General features: G+C 36.1%; 1 protein-coding gene across 3 annotated transcripts in view; it reads left to right on the top strand.

Annotated features, from left to right (window-relative positions):
- Positions 1-25,247, top strand: part of Plcb1 (phospholipase C beta 1) — a 722,370-nt gene that overhangs the window by 493,014 nt on the left and 204,109 nt on the right. For all 3 annotated transcript variants that reach the window (XM_058575379.1, XM_046433107.2, XM_046433108.2), the window contains 5 exons: positions 3,435-3,514; positions 5,298-5,351; positions 6,560-6,635; positions 13,054-13,154; positions 14,355-14,521. In XM_058575379.1, coding sequence (XP_058431362.1) covers positions 3,435-3,514; positions 5,298-5,351; positions 6,560-6,635; positions 13,054-13,154; positions 14,355-14,521 — 478 coding nt within the window. The remainder of the gene's footprint in view (positions 1-3,434; positions 3,515-5,297; positions 5,352-6,559; positions 6,636-13,053; positions 13,155-14,354; positions 14,522-25,247) is intronic.

Raw genomic sequence — 25,247 nt, 5'->3', positions numbered from 1 at the left:
TGCCCAGATTGAGTCAGGAGGATATAGACAACCTAAACAGACCAATATCAATTGAGGAAATAGAAGAAACCATCAAAAGACTACCAACTAAGAAAAGCCCAGGACCGGATGGGTATACAGCAGAGTTTTACAAAACCTTTAAAGAGGAACTAATACCAATACTTTTCAAGCTACTTCAGGAAATAGAAAAAGAGGGAGAACTTCCAAATTCATTCTACGAGGCCAACATCACCCTGATACCTAAACCAGACAAAGACACTTCAAAGAAAGAAAACTACAGACCAATATCTCTAATGAACCTAGATGCAAAAATCCTCAATAAAATTCTGGCGAATCGGATACAAAAACATATCAAAAAAATTGTGCACCATGATCAAGTAGGATTCATCCCTGGGATGCAAGGCTGGTTCAATATACGGAAATCAATAAATGTTATTCACCACATCAATAGACTTAAAAATAAGAACCATATGATCATCTCGATAGATGCGAAAAAAGCATTCGACAAAGTACAGCATCCCTTTATGTTCAAAACTCTAGAAAAACTAGGGATAACAGGAACATACCTCAATATTGTAAAAGCAATCTATGCTAAGCCTCAGGCTAGCATCATTCTGAATGGAGAAAAACTGAAGGCATTCCCTCTAAAATCTGGAACAAGACAGGGATGCCCTCTCTCACCACTTCTGTTCAACATAGTTCTCGAAACACTGGCCAGAGCAATTAGACAGATGAAAGAAATTAAAGGCATCAAAATAGGAAAAGAAGAACTTAAATTATCACTATTTGCAGATGACATGATTCTATACCTAGCAGACCCAAAAGGGTCTACAAAGAAACTATTAGAGCTAATAAATGAATTCAGCAAAGTGGCAGGATATAAAATCAACACGCATAAATCAAAGGCATTCCTGTATATCAGTGACAAATCCTCTGAAATGGAAATGAGGACAACCACTCCATTCACAATATCTTCAAAAAAAATAAAATACTTGGGAATCAACCTAACAAAAGAGGTGAAAGACTTATACAATGAAAACTACAGAACCCTAAAGAGAGAAATAGAAGAAGATCTTAGAAGATGGAAAAATATACCCTGTTCATGGATAGGCAGAACTAACATCATCAAAATGGCGATATTACCAAAAGTTCTCTATAGGTTTAATGCAATGCCAATCAAAATCCCAACGGCATTTCTTGTAGAAATAGAGAAAGCAATCATGAAATTCATATGGAAAAATAAAAGACCCAGAATAGCAAAAACAACTCTAAGCAGGAAGTGTGAATCAGGCGGTATAGCGATACCAGACTTCAAACTATACTACAGAGCAATAGTAACAAAAACAGCATGGTACTGGTACCAAAACAGGCGGGTGGACCAATGGTGCAGAATAGAGGACACAGAAACCAATCCACAAAACTACAACTACCTTATATTTGATAAAGGGGCTAAAAGCATGCAATGGAGGAAGGATAGCATCTTCAACAAATGGTGCTGGGAAAACTGGAAATCCATATGCAACAAAATGAAACTGAATCCCTTTCTCTCGCCATGCACAAAAGTTAATTCAAAATGGATCAAGGAGCTTGATATCAAATTAGAGACACGCCGTCTGACAGAAGAAAAAGTTGGCTACTATCTACATACTGTGGGGTCGGGCGCCAAATTCCTCAATAGGACACCCATAGCACAAAAGTTAATAACTAGAATCAACAAATGGGACTTACTCAAACTAAAAAGTTTTTTCTCAGCAAAAGAAACAATAAGAGAGGTAAATAGTGAGCCTACATCCTGGGAACAAATCTTTACTCCTCACACTTCAGATAGAGCCCTAATATCCAGAGTATACAAAGAACTCAAAAAATCAGACAATAAGAGAACAAACAACCCAATCAACAAATGGGCCAAGGACCTGAACAGACACTTCTCAGAGGAGGACATACAATCAATCAACAAGTACATGAAAAAATGCTCACCATCTCTAGCAGTCAGAGAAATGCAAATCAAAACCACCCTAAGATACCATCTCACTCCAGTTAGATTGGCAGCCATTATGAAGTCAAACAACAACAAGTGCTGGCGAGGATGTGGGGAAAAGGGTACACTTGTACATTGCTGGTGGGAATGCAAATTGGTGCAGCCAATTTGGAAAGCAGTATGGAGATTTCTTGGAAAGCTGGGAATGGAGCCACCATTTGACCCAGCTATTCCCCTTCTCGGTCTATTCCCTAAAGACCTAAAAAGAGCATGCTACAGGGACACTGCTACATCGATGTTCATAGCAGCACAATTCACAATAGCAAGACTGTGGAACCAACCTAGATGCCCTTCAATAGATGAATGGATAAAAAAAATGTGGCATTTATACACAATGGAGTATTACTCTGCATTAAAAAATGACAAAATCATAGAATTTACAGGGAAATGGATGGCATTAGAGCAGATTATGCTAAGTGAAGCTAGCCAATCCCTAAAAAACAAATGCCGAATATCTTCTTTGATATAAGGAGAGTAACTAAGAACAGAGTAGGGAGGAAGAGCATGAGAAGAAGATTAACATTAAACAGGGATGAGAGGTGGGAGGGAAAGGGAGAGAGAAGGGAAATTGCATGGAAATGGAAGGAGACCCTCAGAGTTATACAAAAGTACATATAAGAGGAAGTGAGGGGAAAGGGAAAAATAATACAAGAGGGACAAATAAATGTCAGTAGAGGGGGCAGAGTGAGAAGAGGGGAGGGGAGGGGAGGGGAGGGGGGATAGTAGAGGATAGGAAAGGTAGCAGAATACAACAGTTACTAATATGGCATTATGTAAAAATGTGGATGTATAACTGATGTAATTCTGCAATCTGTATTTGGGGTAAAAATGGGAGTTCATAACCCACTTGAATCTAATGTATGAAATATGATATGTCAAGAGCTTTGTAATGTTTTGAACAACCAATAAAAAAAGAGCAGTGAGAGATTAATATTTGGTACTATAACTAATTTAGAGAACTATAGTCAAAATTTAAATATCCCTGGCATAGCTAATTAAGCACAGGTAGCCAAGTAGGAATATTATATTTGAAGTTTTGTTGAAAATCTACTTACCATATTTTAAACTTTTCTATCACTCTTTATTTATAATTCAGGGAAAATAGTAAAAAGCATTCAGTTATTGAAGGCAACACAGCAATTTTCTATCAATGGACATTTTAAGAAGCAGGGAAAAAAATCTTTGTTTATGTGTAAAGAACATTTCCTTAGGATAGTCACTCAGTGATTTGAATTTAATTACTTTTTTTTTTTTACCAGAAGCAGAAAAGGTCAGGGGCGGGGGCATCCTTGGGCATACAAATTGAATTAATGTATCTTCCTGGAAGCTGAGCTAAAGTCATGTCTTATAACTGTGCAGTATTTAAGCTAATGCAAGTGTGATTTACATTTTTCAGGAATGGACAAATGAGGTTTTCAGTCTGGCAACAAACCTGTTGGCCCAAAACATGTCCAGGGACGCATTTCTGGAAAAAGCGTAAGTCACTCTAATTTTATTGCTAAGGGTGTTGCTTCTTCTGAGTCAGTTTCCTTTCTCCTTTGTGAGTCTTTTGTTTATGCTGCACTGGCTTCTCACATTGATAAACAAAAATTTCCCTTTGGGATTTGTTAGAGAACTGATACCTCCACTGTTCAGAATTGGAAGACTTCCAAGAAAGATCACTCTTTCCTCCGAGTTGCACATCCACGTTACGCCTGGGCTGAGCTTGCCTGAATGTCAATGCCTTTGACACACAATAAGGAGATACTTCCAAATCCTGGCAGCTGTGCTCAGAACTAGAAGTTATTAATTTCAGAGAGCCTCTGCTCTGCATCTGCCTGTGACCTCTATTATTAATCCAAGGAAGAGAATGAACAGCATATGTTCCTAGTTTCTCTAGAGCCATAGTCCTCTGATGGCTGCTACAGTAATCATCATGCCTACTTAAATCAATAAATCGATGGCCCTTGTAGACAATCACAATAATTATTAGTGAGGAAAAGAAAAGATGTAGAGGAAAGGATAGAAGGAAACAAGAGAAGGAGAGAAAAATGAAGCAGATTAGTACATCAGTCTGGAATTGCAACAGCTTTTCTTAAAAAAAAAAAAAAAAAAAATTGTCTGACCAAGGAAAGTAATGACACATGCCAGATGGGCAGTGAAGGATTCCTGGTTGTGTTCCTTTGTGGCCATTCAGGAGGTTGGGAAACCTCTAAATGCAAACCACAAACAGAACCCTTAAGAGATGGTCCTGGGTTTTACTGAATAGCTTTGTCTCTTCTCTCTTGTTATGCAAGACATACCCACTATTTCAGGCCTCCTATTCCAGCCACATTTCCGTTTTGCTCTTCTGAGGATTCCTTTTACTTTTAGTCAGCACCCCACAGGTCTTGTATAGTGGTTTTCCATGGGATCATCTCCCCTCCTGAATTTGTTCCCGTAAACATCCTTTTTACATGGCTCCACCTCCTCCCTTCCTTTCTGCCCCTTTCTTTTGCTCCGGTCTTTGTCCCATCTTTTCATCCAACAAACATTGTAGAACATCTATTCTTCCAGAAGTGTTAGTAGAAGTGTTAGTATGAATTAAATATGAATTAAGATGCTCTACTTGAAAAAGCATTTTTTAGCTGTTATCTGTTACAAATATCTTTTCTACTTAAGTGTTTCCTTATGTAGCTGCTTTGAACATTCTAGAATATGTCTCTTAGTGAGCATATTAACATTTCTGTGGCATATATACCTAGTGTAGGTGAGTACAGTTTTCTAAAGTAGCATTTCCCTTTTACATGTCCATAGCAATGGTCGAGAGTTCTGTTGCTCTCTCTCTACCTATGTGTCCCTAGCAGTTGAAGAGATAAACACAGTCATTATATTCATATAGTGGGATTCAGTACAAAAATGAGAATGAATAATCTACAACTATAAGCAAAAGTTGGTTGGATCTCAAAAATACAACACTGAGTGAAAGAAGCCAGACACAAAAAAATACGATTCCATTTTTGTAAGGTACAAAACAGGCAGCAATGATCTATGTTGTTTAACAGCAGGATCACAATTCATTTTTGAATAGTTCCTTTTGGAAGGAGGTGTGAAAGGGGCTTTTAGGACCCACTAAAGTAACAGTATTCTACTTCTCAATCTGGATGTTAATTTGGAGACTTAAGCATTTTGTGAATTTCAACAAACTGCACATTGGCACAGGTTCTTTTCTTTGGGTTTTATCCTTCAATAATATTTTCATTTAAAAAATTGAAAACTTATTTTTCTGCTTTGTCAACAGCTATACTAAACTCAAGCTACAAGTCACTCCAGAAGGGCGCATTCCTCTTAAAAAGTAAGTCTCCTGAGTGTTTCCCATTGTTCGTTTTCTTTTTCTCAAAAATTTGAATCTGTGCCATGGCTCTGCTTTGTTTCTTCATCAGCCTAAGTGGGAGCTTGGCAGTGCATGATAACTCTGTCCTCTTGCGTGTGTGCCTCATATCAGAGCAGCTGATTTCTCCATAGCATTTCCCTGGGGTACACTTTTCCTCTGGCGTCCCTTTTTAAAAACACCGAAGTGGGATGGGGAGGGAGTGAGAAGGAAGGGGACCTCATTGCTAAACCCAAAGAAACATCTGATACTCAGATCTGTTCTGGGAGTACAAATTGGGTGACCTCGGTACCTCTCTCTGCCAAGGTGGCTCTACCTTAAAGCAGGACTTGCAAACTCAGGAGATGGGCAAGGAACTTAAATAACAAAGCAGGGCAAGAAGAAGTAGAAAACTATCTGCAAATCAGTCTAGGGTACTGAGAATTTACCTGTGTCATGTACCTTATGGGATGGGTAACCTCCAGGAAGAGGATTTTTTAATGTTTCAATAGAACCCATAATCCAAATTATTATAGTAAATTGTTCAGCACTTACTTTCTGGTTTTTTAAAAATGAAATTAGTGACCTAAGAAAGTACATCTTTAGATCATATTAGTCAAAAGTCTTTCACTTGACTTATAAGCTATCAGTGAGATTCTGTTCATGAAAAATTTTGAAAAAAAAAAAAGTCTTAATAAAACAACATACACACCCACTTGAATCAAAGTGTGGAATATGATATGTCAAGAAATTTGTAATGTTTTGAACAAACCACAATAAAAAAATTAAAAAAAAAATAAAAAAAAAATAAAGCCAGTACTTTCTATTTAAAAAAAAAAAAAAAAAAAAACATACACACTTAGGGCCATGGGTAGCAACGAGGTGACAAGTTTGCTAAGTTTATTTTAATATTTAATATAAGATGCTATTTGATGCACTAGTTTTTTAATTGGATCATCAGTATTATCTCAGAACATTGACACTGTGTTAGACACTATGATTTTTTAAAAGCACACACAAAGATCTTTCTGAACACAGATGCAGATGTATGGAAGACTAGCTATCCTTTCATTCATTAAAGGTGAATAATGAATAGGTTTGATACAATGGGATATATTGAGTGGGCACCATCTGTAGGTCTGTGATCCCAGGGACTTTTAAACATCTCTCATTCATATGTTTTCACTCCACAGCATATATCGCTTGTTTTCAGCAGATCGGAAACGAGTTGAAACTGCATTAGAGGCTTGTAGTCTTCCATCTTCAAGGGTGAGTGTGTTGCCTCATGGTGATAGCACAGAAAAATAGTTCTTAATGATTTATACTCAATACACATTGTCCCAACACTACCTGGACATATTTTTATAAAGTCTAAAACCCATAACTTATTTATATTTGCAGTGTATGAGACCACTATTGTATTCTTCATTCCCATAACCCCAATATTTCAATCTAGAATGACTCCTGTGGGGCTGGGGACATAGTTCAGTGGTGGAGTGCTTGTCCTGGGGTCCTGGGTTAAATTTCCAGTGGTGAATAATGAGGAAGAAGAGGTGGGGAGGAGAAGGAAGAAAGAAAAATGAAAACCTTAGACAGATACTTGCATTTTGTAGATAAAAAAATCATTAATGTATTCTGGGTGTAGTGGCACATTCCTATTTGTCCCAGTGACTAGAAAGGCAGAGGCTAGAGGAATACAAGTTCAAGGCCATCCTGGACAATTTAGCAAGACTTTTTCCCAAAATAAAAATATAAAATAAAAAAGGGCTGGAGATACAGCTTGGTGGTAGAGTGTTGCTGGGTTTAATCCTCAATACCACACACAGATACATATTTGTGTGTGTCTGTCTGTGTTTGTGTATGTGTAGTAATCTAATCATGTAATAATACAGAAAATAAATAAATAACAAAAAGAAAGGGTCAGCATTGTCAAGAAGACAATTTATAATGTCTAGCTTTAAAAAAAAAAAAACCTATCTTTAAAATAAACCATTCCTTAATGTCTCTTGAGCTAGTAGCTAATGATAATGTGAGGTATTATGTTTAGGAATACATTTGAAATACTAATTTCACCTTATCCTTCTTAAATTCTTCATTTTAAGATTTATAAGTTGGAGATACATTTAGCATGGTAGTACATGTTTATGAATAAATGTATGTACTCTGCAAGGCTGTGTTCAAAACGTTTTTACCGAGAGTGACACAGATCAAAAGTTTGCAGATAACTCACTTTGCTCTTGGTTGGTAAAGAAGGTGAGAGGACAAAGGATGTAACTTGCTTTTATTAAATGCCTGATACGTACATACCACTCTGTATACATTAACCACCTAGAATAATGTCATATGCTTTCATTTTAATTAATTTCTACATAAGTGAATCTCAAATAAGTTGTTAGCATTGTTTCTAGGTGAACAGTCTATTGCAAAACTCTTTCTCATGTTATATTCAGTGCTTTCCCTTCTATTCTAAATTATTTTTATCCTAGTATCTAAGCAACAAAAAGCACTTATTTAAGGACAACACTGACTTTATAGAAACTCCGAGCCTCTTGAAACACTAGCAAGCACTGAATGAAATCTTAAAGCCACTCTTAAACTTATGATTAAATTATGAAAAAGCATTATTGAGTTCTTTTTATTAAATTAATTGGCCGACTTTTGTTGTGAATATTTTTTCAAAGTGAAGTTTATTAACAACTTTGGTAGGTTACAGGAAACACTGTCCACCACCACTTCTCCTCTACAGGTAGAAAAGGCTAACATTGCTGCCTGAACAGGGCAGAGTTGTACAAAGGCTCCACAAAACATAGTTACTTTTGCTTTGATAAGCAAAGTAGAGTATTGAGTTTGCTTACCATTGCTCTTCTGATAGATGCTTTAGCGTAGGAAAGATATAGCAATGAAACTCCTCTCATTGACCCAACAAATATTTCTAGAGACTTTACTGTGTATCCACAGGTACTGAGAATGTGGTAGTGAGCAGAAATGAAGTTTAAGGTTTCAAGGACTATAAAATCATCTGGGGAACTAGTTAAGGAATACATCAACAGGGGCTGGGGATATGGCTCAGTTGGTAGAGTGCTTGCCTCACATGCACAAGGCCCTGGGTTCGAACCAGCACTAGGAAAAATAAATAAATTGAGAGAAGTGTTATGAAAGAAAGAAAGGAAGGAAGAGAAAGAAAGAAGTGGTGCTATGGAGAATAAGGGAAGCTCACTTTAGAAAAAGAAAGCAGTGTGTGCTGAGGCTGGGAAGAAATTTCTGGATTTGAGAAACAGAAAAGACCACTTGTTCAGAAAAAAAAAGAGAGAGAGAGAGATAAAGTATGAAAGATGGTTTTATAAAGACATGCAAAGAATGGTTAGCCTATCCCTTCTGGTTTTACCTTTCCTGGATAATGCCTTGTGAAATACAAGGATCAAAAATTTTAACTTGGTATTATACATCTGGCTAAGGGAAAGAAGGAATAGAAAAGCTGAATAGAAAAATCAAACCCATCAATCAATTCTCAGTAAATTTCAATTTTCTAAACAATTGGATTCTGACATTTCAGTCAATAAACATAAATTGAGTCTTTGCAATCCACTCTGTCTATTATAGGTTCAAACTTTCCGACCAATATCAACCAGAGATATTTGAGGAGGTAAATGAGATTCAAATAGCAGGAATTACATTTAAATTGGAAAAAAAATTATCTTTAGCAAATTAAATGTAATGCCAATTCTCTGAAAACAAACTGAAGTTATTTGAAAAATATAATCAACCTCCATAGTAGTTTTGAAAGATTATTTTTCATAGTTAAGTATAATTTACTTGGAGAACTTGTAGAATCAGAATGCCTTTTAAAAAATCTAAACCGAAGATGGTTTCAAAGCCAGGAAATTAATGTTTCTGTGAACTGCCTATTGCACATCAAAGCTATATTTTTAAATCATTGCAGTAATTTCATATCTACGTGACTTTTATGTGGGAAAAATCCACTAATTAGCAAAAAGGTTCTGGATACATTAACAAGGGATATTTTAAACATTGCACACTATAAAAGGATTATATAAAAGGGTTAGCTAGTTTGGCATAAATGGGAAACAATTTCATAGCCAGACATCATTCAAACTAGATTTAATTGTGTTCTGTAAATAGACACATTACCCAGAAACACAGTGGATATCCTGTCGAGATTTTTTAAACATTATCTTTGTACACATTGTTAGGGATAATTAATGCACTTGAACTTGTATCCTGGCTGACATGATCCATTGGAATAACACATTCCTTTAGTGGGTAGTCCTTTGGAGATTATAGTTGTTAGCCTCACGTCACCCTAATTGTTAAAAAGTAGTACTGTGCCGAAAAAGAGAGACAAAGCAATAGCTGCCCTTCTATTAATAATCTAAACTTATTTTCCAGTGAGACCTCTGAAAACCTTCCCATTTTCAGAAAATGACCATTCTACCCGCAAGCTGAGAACTGAAAATAATTTATTTGTACCAAATTCCCTTGGTTTTAGGCTTATTAACTTGAAAAGAGCTCAGTGACATTTGGAATTGTATTGTAGTCTTGCCATAACATGGGCCTATGGGGGTGCATTTTAATGAAGAACATAATGAAAAAGCCTGTGTATTTATTTTAAGTTGCAAAGTTTGCTGGGTATAGTGGTGCATGCCTGTAATCCCAGCAACTCAGGAGTCTGGGGTAGAATAATAAGTTCAAGGCCAGTCTGGGCAACTTAGTGAGACCCAATCTCAAAATAAAATTTTAAAAGGGGTTGGGGATATAGCTCATTGGTAGAACATCCCTAGGTTCAATTCCCAATCCTGGGGGTGGAAAAAAAAAGTTTATTGTAGTTGATGGACACACAAATATATTACAAAGGGAAATTCCTTGGGATTTCAAGACTATGATATGTTTTACTGAGTAATACTGTAAATAAGGCTTATAAAATAATTTCTCTGTATAACTGTAGTTCATTGCGTTTCTTCCTAAATCAGAAACTTAATTACTTTTGAATTGTGATACTGAAAATCACTGATATCAAAATTTCATTTTAAAATCACATTACGTACTCAGTACATAATAAATTAAGAGTAATTTATTTGTAATTATTCTATGGACTCTGGCTAATTCAACTTTTTGATTTATAGTTTTAAAACAAAAATATTGAAAATATGTAGAATTTGTAATTTACTGGGAAGGAATCCACAGGACCATCAAGAAAATAATCTACATGTGGACACTATTTATTTGATTCTGCTTCAATAAATTAATACTTTTTAATCATCAAGTTGAGCAAAAGAAAAGTGAGATAAAGAAAATCAGCTACATTGAGAATTTTATCTTTTTTCATGTGATAAAATTCAACAGTGAAAATAATATTACATTTACTCATATTATCTCATTAATTTGTCCATTTAATAGAAAATCCTACTTCTCAGCTGGTAAATAAACAATGGTTAGATTTTAGGAAAGTATATTGTTCTATGAAATTTTGTGTCTGGACTCTTACGAAAATGATTTTCATTAAATCTGATGCTCAACAAGAAGTACCATACGCAAGCTCTCACTGCCAAAACTCACCATTCTCATAAATTATGTCCATTTATTCAGTAGGTGTTTAATGTGTACCTACTATGTGTTGCACACCAGAATTAGAGCAACTGACAGACATCACACAGGTCCTAACTTGTGCGCTTCAGCAGGTTAGCAGGGAAGAGAGAATGATATAGCCCAGAGCACTAAGTGTTGAAAAATAAGAGAAGCAAGTTATAATGGGAAAAGAAAAACCAGACAAAGTCAGTCAAGGGGGAGACAAGGCCTTCTAGAGAAAGAGCCTTCCAACTGAGCCTTCCAACTAAGCCAAGAAGGAAGAAAAAAAATAGTAAGAAGAATACAATTATTGATATTCTTAGATAAAATGAATTTATATCTGTGCTGGATGAGTTTACACAGAGGTAGAGTGGACTCTATTTAGAAGGGAACATGCAGAAATGCACTTGGGGTTTATAAAATGCAATCAAGTTAGATGCCCTTGAGTTGGATGGCAGCACCATTGGGTGTTTTTTGTTTTTGTTTATTCAATTTATTTTAGATCTTTCTTTTCCCATTGTCTAACAACCCAAGAGTAGGGTAGACATGTCCAGACCATTTCTGTATATAGATATATGTGTGTCTAAATCAGAGAGGGTGGCATCCTCTAGTCAATGGGATTTTTTTTTTTTTTTTTTTTTTTTTTTTTAGTAAATCAGACGAAATTTTGGGAACCTGCTTCCAGGTTGTCCTTGTTCCATTTTATGAATGGCAAAATACCAATCAAGCAATCCATGAGAATTTATTTCCCGTTGTTCTAGGACTTGTGTTCATGATTTCAAAGTTTGTGTACAAGTAGCCTAAGTCTGCTGGTATAAAGCATCTGTCTATGCTTTATCCCTCTATGTGAAATGATTGATGTGTTGCTTGGTTTTCTCAAAATTCTATTTTGCAACATAAATGCATTTTCCTCTATAAATGGAAAAAAATATGGGGCTACTGTTCATTCCATAAATATGGGGCTACTCTTATACCCAGTGGTAAGCTAAGTTTTCTTACATTAGCAAGCGGTGTACAATTTCAGACCATAATTCAGACAGGATTTAAAAAAAAATTTCTTTTAAAGTAAATTTCAAAACATGAACATGATTAAGAGGAAGGGTGTTTTCTTTGGTTTAAGAGCCTGAAAATAAAAATAATCATATAAACATATACCTGAAATAGGGAAACTGCATGAAAAATGTCCTTCCTGTTAACAAAGACTTGAATACATGCTTCCGGTTTCCATGGCAGCCCAAATAAACAGAAAACAGAAGCCACAGAGGTAGCCTTTTATATCAGTGACTGGCTTCCAGGACAATAAGACAGGAGCAATCAGTGAAAAATAATGGCTGGTGCTGCCCTACTTAGGAAAACCATTTTACAACTTATCACATTATTTAAACCAGAGGGAACGTTGTTATAAAAAAAAAAAAGACACACAAATTTATGTTTTCATTTGACAATGTCTTTATCTAGTAGTAACATCACCTTGAAAAAATATTCATTCAAAAACCTGATAAACATCATAACAGTGTGCATATACTTCATGCTGCTGTTCTGCACATTTAAAAAATGATTAACATGGTAAAATTTGTTATGTATATTTTAACAAAATTTAAAGAAACATATTCAAACCAAAAGAAAGAGGAGGAGGGAAAGGAGGAAAAGGGGGGAAGGGGAAGAAAAAAAAGAAGAGGAAGGAGAAAAGGAAGAGTAAGAGGAAAGAGAAAAGGAAGACGAAGGAGATGAAGAAGAAAACTAAAAAAAAAAAAAAAAAGTGCTGCTAAACAGAATCTGTCCTTCCTATGTCTAACTTATCTTAGTAAATGTACTTAGGGAATTGTCTCAACATTTCTTTAGCAGAAGAAAAATCTTAAACTCTAAAAAAAAAAAAAAACAGAAAATTAGGATTTTGACACCCCAAATCAGAGTCCAAGTGAGCTCTACATTTGGCCTCCTGGATGTGCTCTGGATATTTATTTACCAGACCTCCTAGAAGAAAGGAAAAGAGAAGGAAGGAGACAGGGAGACAGGAAAGGAGGGAGGAAGAGAAGGAGGGGAGAGACAGAAAGAAGAAACAGGAGAGAGGACCATATGCTGACTCTGTCGTTCTATTTCTCAGAATGATTCCATACCTCAAGAGGACTTCACTCCAGATGTGTACAGAGTTTTCCTGAATAATCTTTGCCCTCGACCTGAAATTGATAACATCTTTTCAGAATTGTAAGAGGACATATTTTAATGTGCATTTTCTTCCAGCTTGCATTGATACTCAGGCTGTCTAGATGGGATTTTGAGTAGCACTAGAAGGAAGTGGAAGAGAATCTTACACCATGTCTATGCTCCTGAGTGATCTGTTGGTCCTGAGGTGGAGCCACTGCTTTTAATGAGTGATTTATGATTTATGATTCCTGTTAGTTTAGCATCTCATGTGGTTCTGTGGGGTTTAAAGATAGAACAGGGAAGTATCTTGGCTAAGTTGGAGATAGACTCCTGTACCAGAAAGATCTGTGACTGAGAACCACTTATTTGATCTGAACCATATCAGTGAAAGAAGAAGTTTGAATTACCAAGAACCCTCCCAGCTGGAATATTATTTGCTTTTATGTTACAGATTACAAATATATGCCTATATTTTTTAAAGAAACTGAAAAAAAATTCAAGAAAAAAAAAATGCATAAACCAAAATGTCAAGGCATATGTGGGAAATTTGCAGTTTACCCTTCTTGACACACTAAAATCTACATAATGACAAAAAAAAATCAATCCAAAATTGGTGAAAAAAGTAAGGAGAAAGATAGGCAAACAGTTCTGCTGAAAATAACATTGCATGTTGGATGTCTCTGTGATATTTATTGCCATTAAATGTTTATTGAATGTCAACAGCCCTGAACTTGTCATTGGGTTCTTGATTAAATTGTAATGGGCAATTCAAATCACATTATTTAGAAAAGTTATAGACACTTATGAAACCTTAACTTAATGAAATGAAAAACATACCCAAGTAGGTTGTTTATTTTTTAAAGTAACGAATGAGGTACAAATATAACTTTAAATGATTAAATGGGATTTGAGAGTTTGATGACTAAATCATAGTGTTAGTGTCATAAATTTAAAAATCCATACTTCTGTTTAATTTAAAGTGCCTTTGTACACAAACTATGCAGAGTTTTCCTAATGTGGATTTTTTTAGGGATTTGATAATTTTCAGGTATATTAGGATTTAGTGGTGTTGATTATAAAAGACAATTTATAGCTCATAGGGATACAGAAATTATGGTGGAGTCACAGTATGTTTTTTGGGTCAAGCTAAGAATTTATATAGCTTTTCAAGTATGGAATGGTTTTGCTTCTCTGTAGATAAATTCATAGATAAGAGTTAATGGGGAAAATATTAAAACTGTTGGTTTTAATTGTTTTTAGTGGTGCCAAAAGCAAACCATACCTTACTGTTGATCAGATGATGGATTTTATCAACCTGAAGCAGCGAGATCCCCGGCTAAATGAAATACTTTACCCACCTCTGAAACAAGAACAAGTGCAAGTACTGATTGAGAAGTATGAGCCCAATAACAGCCTTGCCAAGAAAGGTCAGTACACTTTGTTCCACACCACAGGGAAGCTCTTATTCCCCATTGTGAATGGGTGGCACTCTGGTAGTTAGGGACATCAAAGACTTCAGAGACTGTTTAGGTCAATTGCCCTATTTGTAAACCTCCTTGTCTTTCTGTCTGAAATCACTGGTTGTTTAAGCCAAAGTAGATTTTTATTTTTTAACTTTGGTGTGTGATTTATTTTAGGTTTATGTATGCATGTAATATATATTTTTATAATGTCTCATTATTTGTTTTGCTTCAGATTTATCCAGTGAGTGAGTGCATTTTTCTCATATAGGAAATTCACTAACTTAAAGTTGCCCTTTCTGTTCTCTTTCTAGTAAGTTCTGTGAAGTAGCCTAAATCTCCAAAACCAAAAAGAATATTCAGTCTACTAAACTCTTTTATTGCAATTTATATGATCTGACAAATTTTTCCACCCACTTTGGAAAATATTCTGAAATCTGATCTTTTATATTTAAAAAATTAGTGTTAGTAGAAAAACTAATCATTAGTCCAAAAAATTGATATAAAATAGGCAGCTCTAAGTTGCATAGAATTCAATTAGAAATTTACATTTTTAATTCAGGAGAAGTCAGTTGCCAAAATATGCAAAATATGATCACAAAAAATTAATTGCTGGAAGTTTTGAATTATATGTGGAACATTTTCCCCAAACAAGATCTTTGGTTGTTTCTCCACCATGAAGATTAAATCTCATCTGCCTTGAAGTTGCTTCACTTAGAAAATCAATACGTTATAACATGTTATTGCAAATTGCCTATTCCATAAGCAGGGACAGCAAAGTTCCAGTTATTGAAAAGGAATAAATTACATGCTAATATGTGGGCAATTTATAAAATAACAAAAATAGCTCTACCAAGCTTAAAAGTCACAAATAAGAATGGTAGTCATAAAAAGAGATTAAAAAGTTTTTTGGCTCATTGTACTTATTCTGCAATTGGTCCTCTGAATATAAAATACATGTATTTAGTATAAAATAAAATATTCTCTCTGCATGTTGTTAAAAGGGAATTTCTAGATAACATTTTTTTTTCATTTTTGTTTGTGTTCTTGGTTGAATGCTTTGCTCTATTGTCTTCGTTTCTATCATGGCCATGGAGGTGAGGTCAGTCAAAGGAAGCAACTGACCCAACAGTATGCCTTGGCAGGGCCAGGCCCGCCCCTCCACACCTGCCTCTTTCCCTAGTACCACTTCTATTTCTCCTCCTCATTACACAGGGAGCAACTTGCTGGATAAGCTTTTGCCTGCATAGCTTGGCATTGTCCTTATGATGTCTGAGCTTCTCCAAAAATGACCAACACGATGTTATAACAAATCCAGTATGACTTGGGAAAACAGAAAGTGTTTTTTAAATCAATGAGGCCTCCTAAGCATCAACTGTACCATTTTGCCTCTTTTCACACCACACTGCTGATGGTCCATGCCCCAGCTGCTATGTGACACATCCATATGTCATTTTCTGATAACTTAGATGAACTAGAAGGTACAAAGGGAAAATCTGTGACTGGTTATTGTAGGACTCCATGATCCTAGAAGAATCAATGTTGACTCTAATGGAAATTAAGACTGTTTCCCAGCATTTGTATGATTATTTAGTGCCTTTTTATAAGTGCATGAGGTATGGATTTCACGATCAGAACAGGTGCATAAAATTCAGGTATATTTTTAAAACAAATATATTTCTCTTCCTATGACTTAATATGACACTGATATGAATGCCGTGTAACACCTTTAATCACAATATAGAGAAGCAACAAAGAACTGTGGTGCCCCTCACAGTTTCAAAGTTGAGATCCACTGGTCTCCTGGTCTTGGTATTTAATTTCTCTGTGTCTTAATTACTTCATCTTCAGAACTGAAAGGATAAGAGTTCTCCATTGGCTTGTGATTTTGCATTAAAAAATGTCTGCATGGTATTTAGAAAGAAGAGTGTGTGGCCCACATGTGGGATGTATAAGTGTTAACTCTTTCCTTGAGGTGTTGAGATGTAGTGTATTGGTTTATATTCCTCAGGTATTTTCACCTATTATTTTTTAAAGAGAACACAAGATGTCTGAGCCTTTCATTTCCCCACCACCTAGAAGATCAACCTGCTCATGATGCATTACTTAATGTAGACTTGTAGGTGTGATCTAGAAATTGACATATAAAGTATTTGTGCCCCAGTTTATGACTTGAGATTATCCCCTGGAGGTCCCTAAACAGAGGAATTTTCTTTGTGCCATCTCCACTGAAAGTCTTGTCTAGCACATGGGAAGGACAGGGACTCTGGAGTTCATCCCTGGGATTTGGTTAGAGTGCCAACCACCCCAGAGACCTACAGAGACAATTCAGCAGCTCTGTCTGGCTGGATCTGTCATCCTTTCCCCTCCACAGTCCATGTGAAAGAAATCCATCTCTCCAGGTATCAACTAGTCAATTTACAAAAAACCTTAGTAAGGTTGCTTCTGCTCTAAGACGTGTAATTGTGATAACTGCCTTATTTAAGGATAAAGTGAGAAGATGTATGCTGATGTTTAGTTCAGCAATCAATAATCATTCCTTAGGTGGTATAAATTATGATTATCATCATTGAACGCAGGGCACATTAGTACAGGAGGAAGCACACAATCTGTGGTGTTCTGGTCCTGAAACTCAAAACTTACAAGCAAAACTCTATTCATTCATCATTCATAAATTTGGCATTCAGGAAATCATTAGTGACAGGTAAGAGGCAATGGACTGAGAGAGAGGCAAAGAGAAAGCTGGTGCTTTAGGTTTGCACTCTTTTAAAAACAATAAGATATGAATGTAAATAACTGTAACCTTTCAAGTTCTAATGTGCACATGAATCACCTGCAACCTTGTTAAAATGCCGATTCAGGATTCTGTGTTTCTAACAAGTTATTAGGTGATGCTGAGGCTGCAGGGCTAGAGATCACTTTGTGACATGGCTATGAGAGGAAGTGAAGCAAAAGGGAGGGTAGAGCAACATCTTCCTGGAGGGGATGGTCATGGAAGAGACAACATTCAGGCTGGACTCATTTCAACAGGCTTGAACTAGAAATTCCCTAGGAATAGAGGATATAGCATTCTATCATTCACTCAACAAACATTTCTTGAACACTTATATATTAAGCACCAACAAAATTTGAAACAGAAGCTTCAAGGTTTACAAGCTGTCTGAAGAGATCTGAGGACAGGCAACTCTATATTAACACTGAGCCAAGGGAGTTGTTATTTCTAAGTTTCCCATTAGCAACCTAGAAAAAAAAATTATTTTCAATCCCAGTATTTCTTTCTTAACCCAAAACCTTAAGTAACAAAATTATGTTGAACTTGAGCTATTTCATACCACGTGATTTTATTTGCCACTTTGGCTGTTTTTATATGAACAAAGAAGACTACAGAAGATTGTTTCATTGTGTTAACTATTATTTCATAGTCAAAAGATAACAATTTTTAAATTTATTTAGGGAATTAGGAAATCACTGGATTAGATTGCAATTCTTGAATAAGTAGAGTTTGAAGTATGAAGATGAAAATCAATTTTTGATTTGGTTTTTCCACTTATAACATTTGATGTTTGACCCTAAGATCTTTTCAGAACCTCCTTTATATGTTTCCTTTATAAGTAGGCTTCAACAAAGTACAACTTAATAAACTTTTGTTTGACTTTAGTGAGTGGTATGGATCTTCAAGGAAATAGCTTTCATTTATTTTGAGACTTTAGAAAGCACATTAACAGGGGCTGGGTTGTGGCTCAGCGGTAGAGCACTCGCCTTGCACATGTGAGGCGCTGGGTTCAATCCTCAGCACCACATAAAAATAAATAAATAAAATAAAGGTATTGTGTCCAGCTACAACTAAAAACAGTTTTAAATAAAAAGCACATTAACATTTTGCACAGAGGCAAACCAAGTCTTTGAAGTCAGGTGACTTATATAAGATCTGATACCAACATGTTCTTCAAGAAACCAAGTTTTAAATTTTCAGTTAAGTGCTGAATACCTTTTGATCAATAAACATATAAGGGAATAAGCAGAGAAATTTAATATTTTATTATAATGTTTTTCTTCTGCCTTAATTTTGACTAGTTCCTCAAATGTGCCCAAACATTAAATCAGTGGTGATCTTAGTGCTTATCCACAAACTTAGTCTTATTTTTCTGAGAAAGACACTCCATGCTGACTGTCTGTTAGAAAATGAGAGGCATAAAACACATACATAAAATATGTAGTATAACATAAATAGATGTATGAATACCCACATGCATATATATATATACTCTGATATCAAGAAATATATTTTAAAGCAGGTTTTAAATACACAAAGTTGATATATGTTAGTGTTTAATTTTAATATTCATTTTCTATCATTTTCAAATGAGAGCCTAAAATTTTAAAAAGTTTAATTTGACCTACAGCCTAAATGTCAGAGTTGACTACAGGCTAACAGACCAAATGTGCAGCACACCAAAGTGTGAATTGAAAATCCATAAGAGACGATGGGCCTGCTCTAGTTAGCATGTTGGCCATGTTTCTATGCTAGAATTTCTGTTTTGGGAGATGTGTACATTGATTGTAAATAATCCAACTGCTTCTTGTGCATTCTGAGCCAAATAGTCACATATTTGGTTTGCACAAAGAAAGAGTTTGAATCTTGTCTCAGAAGACACTGTTCTCAAGAGTGTCTGTTTTATTGCTTTATTTTTACAACATAAAATCACACAATGAGAAATGCTGGGCCCCCCAAGTTAGCAAATGTTTCTTCCCTGCCAAATCGTTTTTAGTGTTGACCTGAATCTGCTTGACGCAGAAACACATAACAATCTCTGCTTATCCAAACCAAAAGGTCATGAATTCCATTGTGTGAAGACTAATATTTCCTGAGCACAGTAAATTTCTTTAATCACTTAAATTCTTCAGAAAAATGAGAGTGAATAAAATTAGCATGAAAAATAAAATAGTCAAATTGATGATATTTTGGTAACAATACAAACTTCAAGATTCAACTGATGTATCCATAAATGAAAACTAAGTTTTGCTTAAACCAATCACCTAACCAAAAGAAAACCATAGGATTTTTTCATGCTTTTATTCTTCTTTGGAGAACAGGTATGCATTAGTATTTATTAAATAATTGAATTAATATAGCAGATTATAATGCTAGCAGAGGATTCAGTTCCATGTCTCTTCCCCTTTTTATCATCCATTATTCCTCTTAAATTTTTATCAGAACTGTCTAAAAGAGTCCTCACTTTATTTCAATTAAATCATAAAATGCAGCTATATAATCCCCTTTAGTATTTATCAGAATTCACCAAGTTAATAGTTTGATAACTGAAATGAACTCAAATTCATAATGTTAAAGCAATTTGGTTTTAAGCAAAGCACACATAGGTCACATATAGCAAATGTTTTTCCTTTTGATAGACCTAAGCTAATAATGAAAGTATCAGAAGAAATAACTATCCTGTTTCAATAGAGTTTTATTTAAAATATGGATAGAGTTGAACTATATTATAGCATTATCATCAACACTAAGAAGTTGAGAGAGAGAGAAAAAGAGTTCTGGACTTGGAAAGCTTATAATAGTGTTAGGCAGGACTCCTTCATTTGAAAAAAAAAAAATGATTCTTAACTCAACCTGAAGCACAGAAAAGGAATTTACTGGCAGATCTAAGCAAAAAGTCAAGGTGTTGGCGGGGCAAGTGGCACACACTTGTAATCCCAGGGCTCAGGAGGCAGAGTCAGGAGAATCACAATTTCAAAGCCAGCCTCAGCAAAAGCAAGGTACGAAGCAACTCAGCAAGACCCCGTCTCTAAATAAAATACAAAATAGGGCTGGGGATGTGGCTCAGTGGTTGAGTGCCCCTGAGTTCAATCCCTGGTACTCCCCTCCCCCAAAAAACAACAACAAAAAAGTCAAGGTGTTAAAAACTTGTAGACTGAAAACAGTGGAAGAAAAACAATTACCCAAAATTCAAATGGGATATGGAAGAATGATCACAGGGCAGATAAAAACAGTAGATTCCACTAAAACTGAATCAGAAATCAAGACCTAATCATGAGTCTTTACATTACCTTAGGCTGCCATTGTTTTTTTTAGGGGGTCAGCCCCACCCATAGTTTTCTCATCTTTGGAATAATTGATTCCCTTCAAAGACTGCTGGACAAATTAAGCAAGATGTTTGTAGAAAGAAGACCTCCCACTAAACATAGATAGTTGACCTAAAAGATAAAAAGTGATCACTGGTATTTATTCACACCCAATTATTTTGAACATTTATGGGTCTGGAAATAAAATGTGGGGCTTTGGACAAAGGCATTCCCAAATCTGGCTGTCTCCCCCATCTTACCAGGCTTATTTAACTTAGCTCACCATTATGAATAAGTTAGGATTATTTAATGATTGAAACCTGAAAAAAAAATGCCATGTCATATTTGTCAAAATGTTCCTTTCTGACTTTGGTGCTCTTTTCTATATTTTTATTAAGATAGAATTATAGTTATGGATGTAAGGATTTACACTTAACTCTTACTTTCTTATCACTTAACTTTCCAAGTAGACTTTTTTTAAAATCATATTTTCCCAGTACCATATCTCCATCAGGTCTTGCTTAGTAAAGAAATGCATTATACTTGAAAGTTAGCAATAAGTAGAAGTCAAAAAGCATAAATTGAAGAGGATTATTATAACAATCTCTATTGTGCATCCTTGAGGGATCAAACATGAAAGAATTAAACAAAAAGTTTGCCACAGTGGCATGTTTAAGCCATTAAACCTCAGGCACGTGACTTTCCTTGCTTGAGCCAAAGGTTCTTCATCTATAAAATGGAGTGACACTAGCATTACAGAAGTTTTTCTACATCTCTGGGAGCTCAGCATTTCAACCCAGACACCAGCATCCTCCCCACTCTCCAGTCTTCTCCCAGCCTAACCATAGCCATCATGCAATTCCCTGGAACTTCATGGCCCCAAGAGTAGTCATAAAATAAATGCCTCATCTTCCTTACCCCTCATGTGACAGTTGTGATGCACATCATCTACTTTCTCGCAGAATCCCCCAGTGGTACTGAGCTTTATTTATCCATCCGCTGTATGCTGCTCAATGACCTTCCATTTATTAGTTGCCCTTCCTTCTCCTCTCACGTCTCTTCTCCTCTACTGTTGACTCTCATATTCAACTTTTGGAAGACCCCCAACTTGGACAAACAATGTTCTTAACAGAGTTGAAAGCAAAATATAAGTAACGGAAGAGTTAGTGAGTTGCAAGAGAAAAAAATGGAAAAGAACTGTGCCCACAACTCATCAACTCCTTCTTTCCATATTATCAGATAATGATTTTAGTAGTTACCATTCATGAAGCCATGGTCATTGGCTTCACATCATGAGAGTTCATATTTACAAGGGACTTAGCCATTTGGCCCAAATTTTCAGATCATAGAAAAGGAGCTAAGGAAGTGATAAAGTGGTGACCCTGACTCATATTTTCTTTGTTCCATGGCAGCTACTAGATTCCCTCAGGGGAGCCTCCATCAGGTGTTGCTTAGTAAAGAAATGCATTGTACTTGAAAGTTAGCAATTAGCACCAATAGCAGTGGTTCTCAAACTTATCTTTGATGTAGCATCCTTTTATTAGTGTCCATTTCTTCTGATAACATCTTTCAAGAAAGGCCAATACATGGGGGAAACCTTTAAAAGCACTTTGACATGAGTCAAGAAGAGTCTGGAATACCACTGGTGATGACAGCCCCACCTGCCCTCCACCCCACCCATTGTCTGCAGTCACTTTGCCAAAACCCCAGGAGCTGCAGGATGCTCAGTTTAAAAACCACTCATCTGGAAGAAGTATTGATTGGTTTAAAGATCTGCCTCAAATTCAAGTAGGCATCCATTTAAATATGTTTATATAGATTACCTGCATAGCAAGAGAGGAAATGAAAGAACTAAAACCAATGAACAAAGTTAACTCAAATGAGATAGATTTTTTTCCCAAAAGACAAAGACAGATGAAAACTATATGACATATTTAATTCTTTTCATGCCTTAATTGACTACACTGAGGACATTGCCGAAAGCCACCAGTATTTTATTGATAGGGATTCCATTTAAATTCCATCTATTGACTTTCTAGCCTCTGTGGAAGGTCACAGAAGAATGGCATTGTTGTCAGTGAGCAAAATTTAAGCTCCTTTTAGCTTTCTGTTTCTTATGTTCTGTGAAGTATTCAAGATTGTCTACCAATGAAAAAACTAAAAATAAAACAACTCTTTTATCAAGGTAGCCACTATGGGTCCATTATTCATTGGTTGACTTGCAACTTCCTTTCTGGTATTCCTTTAATGCATTTCCTTTTCTCCCAGGAGGCAAGGGCTGGGCCCCAGGAATGCCAAAGGCCTGGCCCAGGAATCTGTGTTTTCTTCCTTTGGCTTTTTTTTTTTTTTTTTTGGTGACCTCAACGTCTGCTCAGCAGCTCAGTTTAGCCAGAAAGTCACAGCCATGTCTAGTCACAGCTGAAATTCCTTTGTGCAGAGAATAACCAGACAGGAAAAATATAAATAGTAAAAGTCAAAGTCAAATGCCAATCCTGAGAAGTAGGGAAGTGTGTGTGGTGGTCTGAGCCACTCCACGGTCTGCCACACTTCGTTAATGCCTCTCACTGTGTCAGATGAGACCCCCAGATACCTTGCCATTTCTTGTGTGAGCAACTGGGACAAAACAGAGAATGGCTATTTTTCCGCCTCAATGTAACCTCTCAGCATAACGTCCCATTGACAAGTATGGACTGTTCAATTATTTCTCTTCTCAGCTGGAGTCAGGTAGAACTCTGGCTCACTCCAAAGGAACAGTTTGTAAGTTGCCTTGTGCTGGGGGAAAGGTCACCAAGCTACAGGCACTTGACTCCCAACACTGCCATGCTCAGAGTCTTGTTTTGTTAAATAATCAATTTATAGGAAATAAATAAGGAAATGTGTTGAATGCAGAGAGAAACAAACCATGACCACAAGGAAACCAGATCAAATGAGGTGTGGACCATCAACTCTAACACTTAACTGAAAAGCTGGAAAATATGCCCCTGCAGGGAACACCTCCAGGAAGCTTAGAGTGACCAATGATTTCATTAGTACATTATGGAGATCCCAGGAGCTCTGTCTCAACTCTGAATCATTGCATTCTCTAGGACTCTGATCATAAGAGCAAAGTTAACTCTAGGCTAGGAATAGCATTATGAAGAACTTTCATTGAGGATGACAAACAAAATCAATCTTGTTACCTAAGACTCTACCTGACACATAGAAAATGAGCCAAAAATGCTTCTTGGTAATGTTGCTATATGACTTTGTTGGCATTCCCCCAGGAACTGACTCGGAGAGAATTCAAGAGCAATGAGTTTATTTGAGAGAAGATGCCAGGAAACACTAGTAGGGAGTAGGAACAAGAATGCAGACAGTCAATAAAGGTTGACTTATCAACCCAATTATCATCATGACTAAGCAGAGCTTAGTCCTGGGGTAATCACTATGTTTGTATGAAGAACACCCATCACTATGTTTGAGTATGCTCTTAAGAAGTGTTTATTCTCAGGCACTTCCAGTCTATTGGACACAAAGTTGGCCATTAGGCAAATAGATGCAAATGGGAGTCCAGCCAACCAGATCTCTTAGTGCACCAAGAAGGTCTGCTATAATTTCATTACCAGCAAAATGATGCTTACTATGGTCACATATAAAAAGGATTTGTCCATCCAGCTCTGAACTTTACCAAGAATCCCCAGCATGTCAAAGGAGAGATGCCCCCAAAGTACCTGAAACTCATAGTCATGGTTTGGATTTCAAGTGTCCCTCAAAGATTCATATACTGAAGCTTGGTTGCCAGCTTATAATGCTGTTGAGAGGTAGTTGCACATATAGGAGTGGAAGGAAGTTGGGTTACTCAGCGCCTGCCTTTGAAGGGGATATTAAGGACACTGGCCCTTCTCCTTTCTCTTTGCTTCCCAGTCACCATGAAGTAAATGAACCTCCTCCATCTTACACTCCCCACCATGATATACTGTGCCACCACAGGCCCAAAGGCCACAGGGCCAAGCAGCTATGGACTGAACCCTCTGAAAAAAGCCATGAATCAAAATAAAACCTTTCCTCCTTAACTTGATTTTCCTCAAGTATTTGTCCTTAAATTGATTTCCTCAAGTCAAAGTCGCAGAGAGTTGACTAACATACTTATCATATTCTTTTCTTTACTCTAACACATACTTGATTTGATTGCTTGGACATTTCAATCTAGCAAACATGTATTTCCCACCTAACTTAAGAACTACTAGAGGGGATGGGATTGTGCCTCAGTGGTAGAGCACTTGCGTAGCATAGGTGAGGCACTGGGTTCGATCCTCTGCACCACATAATAAATAAATAAATTTTTTAAAAAAGAACTACTAGAAAGCTCACCAACATCAAAATAAAGTCAAGGAACATGTATTCCAAGAAGAGATGACATTACAAATAATTATAATTCAGGACATAATATAAATAGAATAATTATAATTTAAGATACATATATTCATTTGTTCTTATAGCAAATATTTACAGGGCGTTCTTTATGTGCTAGGGAGGTTTAGAGAGAAAGATAAGTTTAATTTTTCATTGAGGTTCTAGCAATTTTCAAGAAATTCTTCAATTTCTTAACCTGCTAGTGATCCCATATAAACCTCAC

The sequence above is a fragment of the Marmota monax genome, unplaced genomic scaffold, assembly GCF_021218885.2.
Source record: "Marmota monax isolate L192 unplaced genomic scaffold, Marmota_monax_Labrador192_F-V1.1 WCK01_AAM20220418_F8-fsc00014, whole genome shotgun sequence".
NCBI lineage: Eukaryota > Metazoa > Chordata > Mammalia > Rodentia > Sciuridae > Marmota > Marmota monax.
Note: the sequence above shows the minus strand (reverse complement) of the source record. Positions and strands in the feature narration are given on the sequence as shown.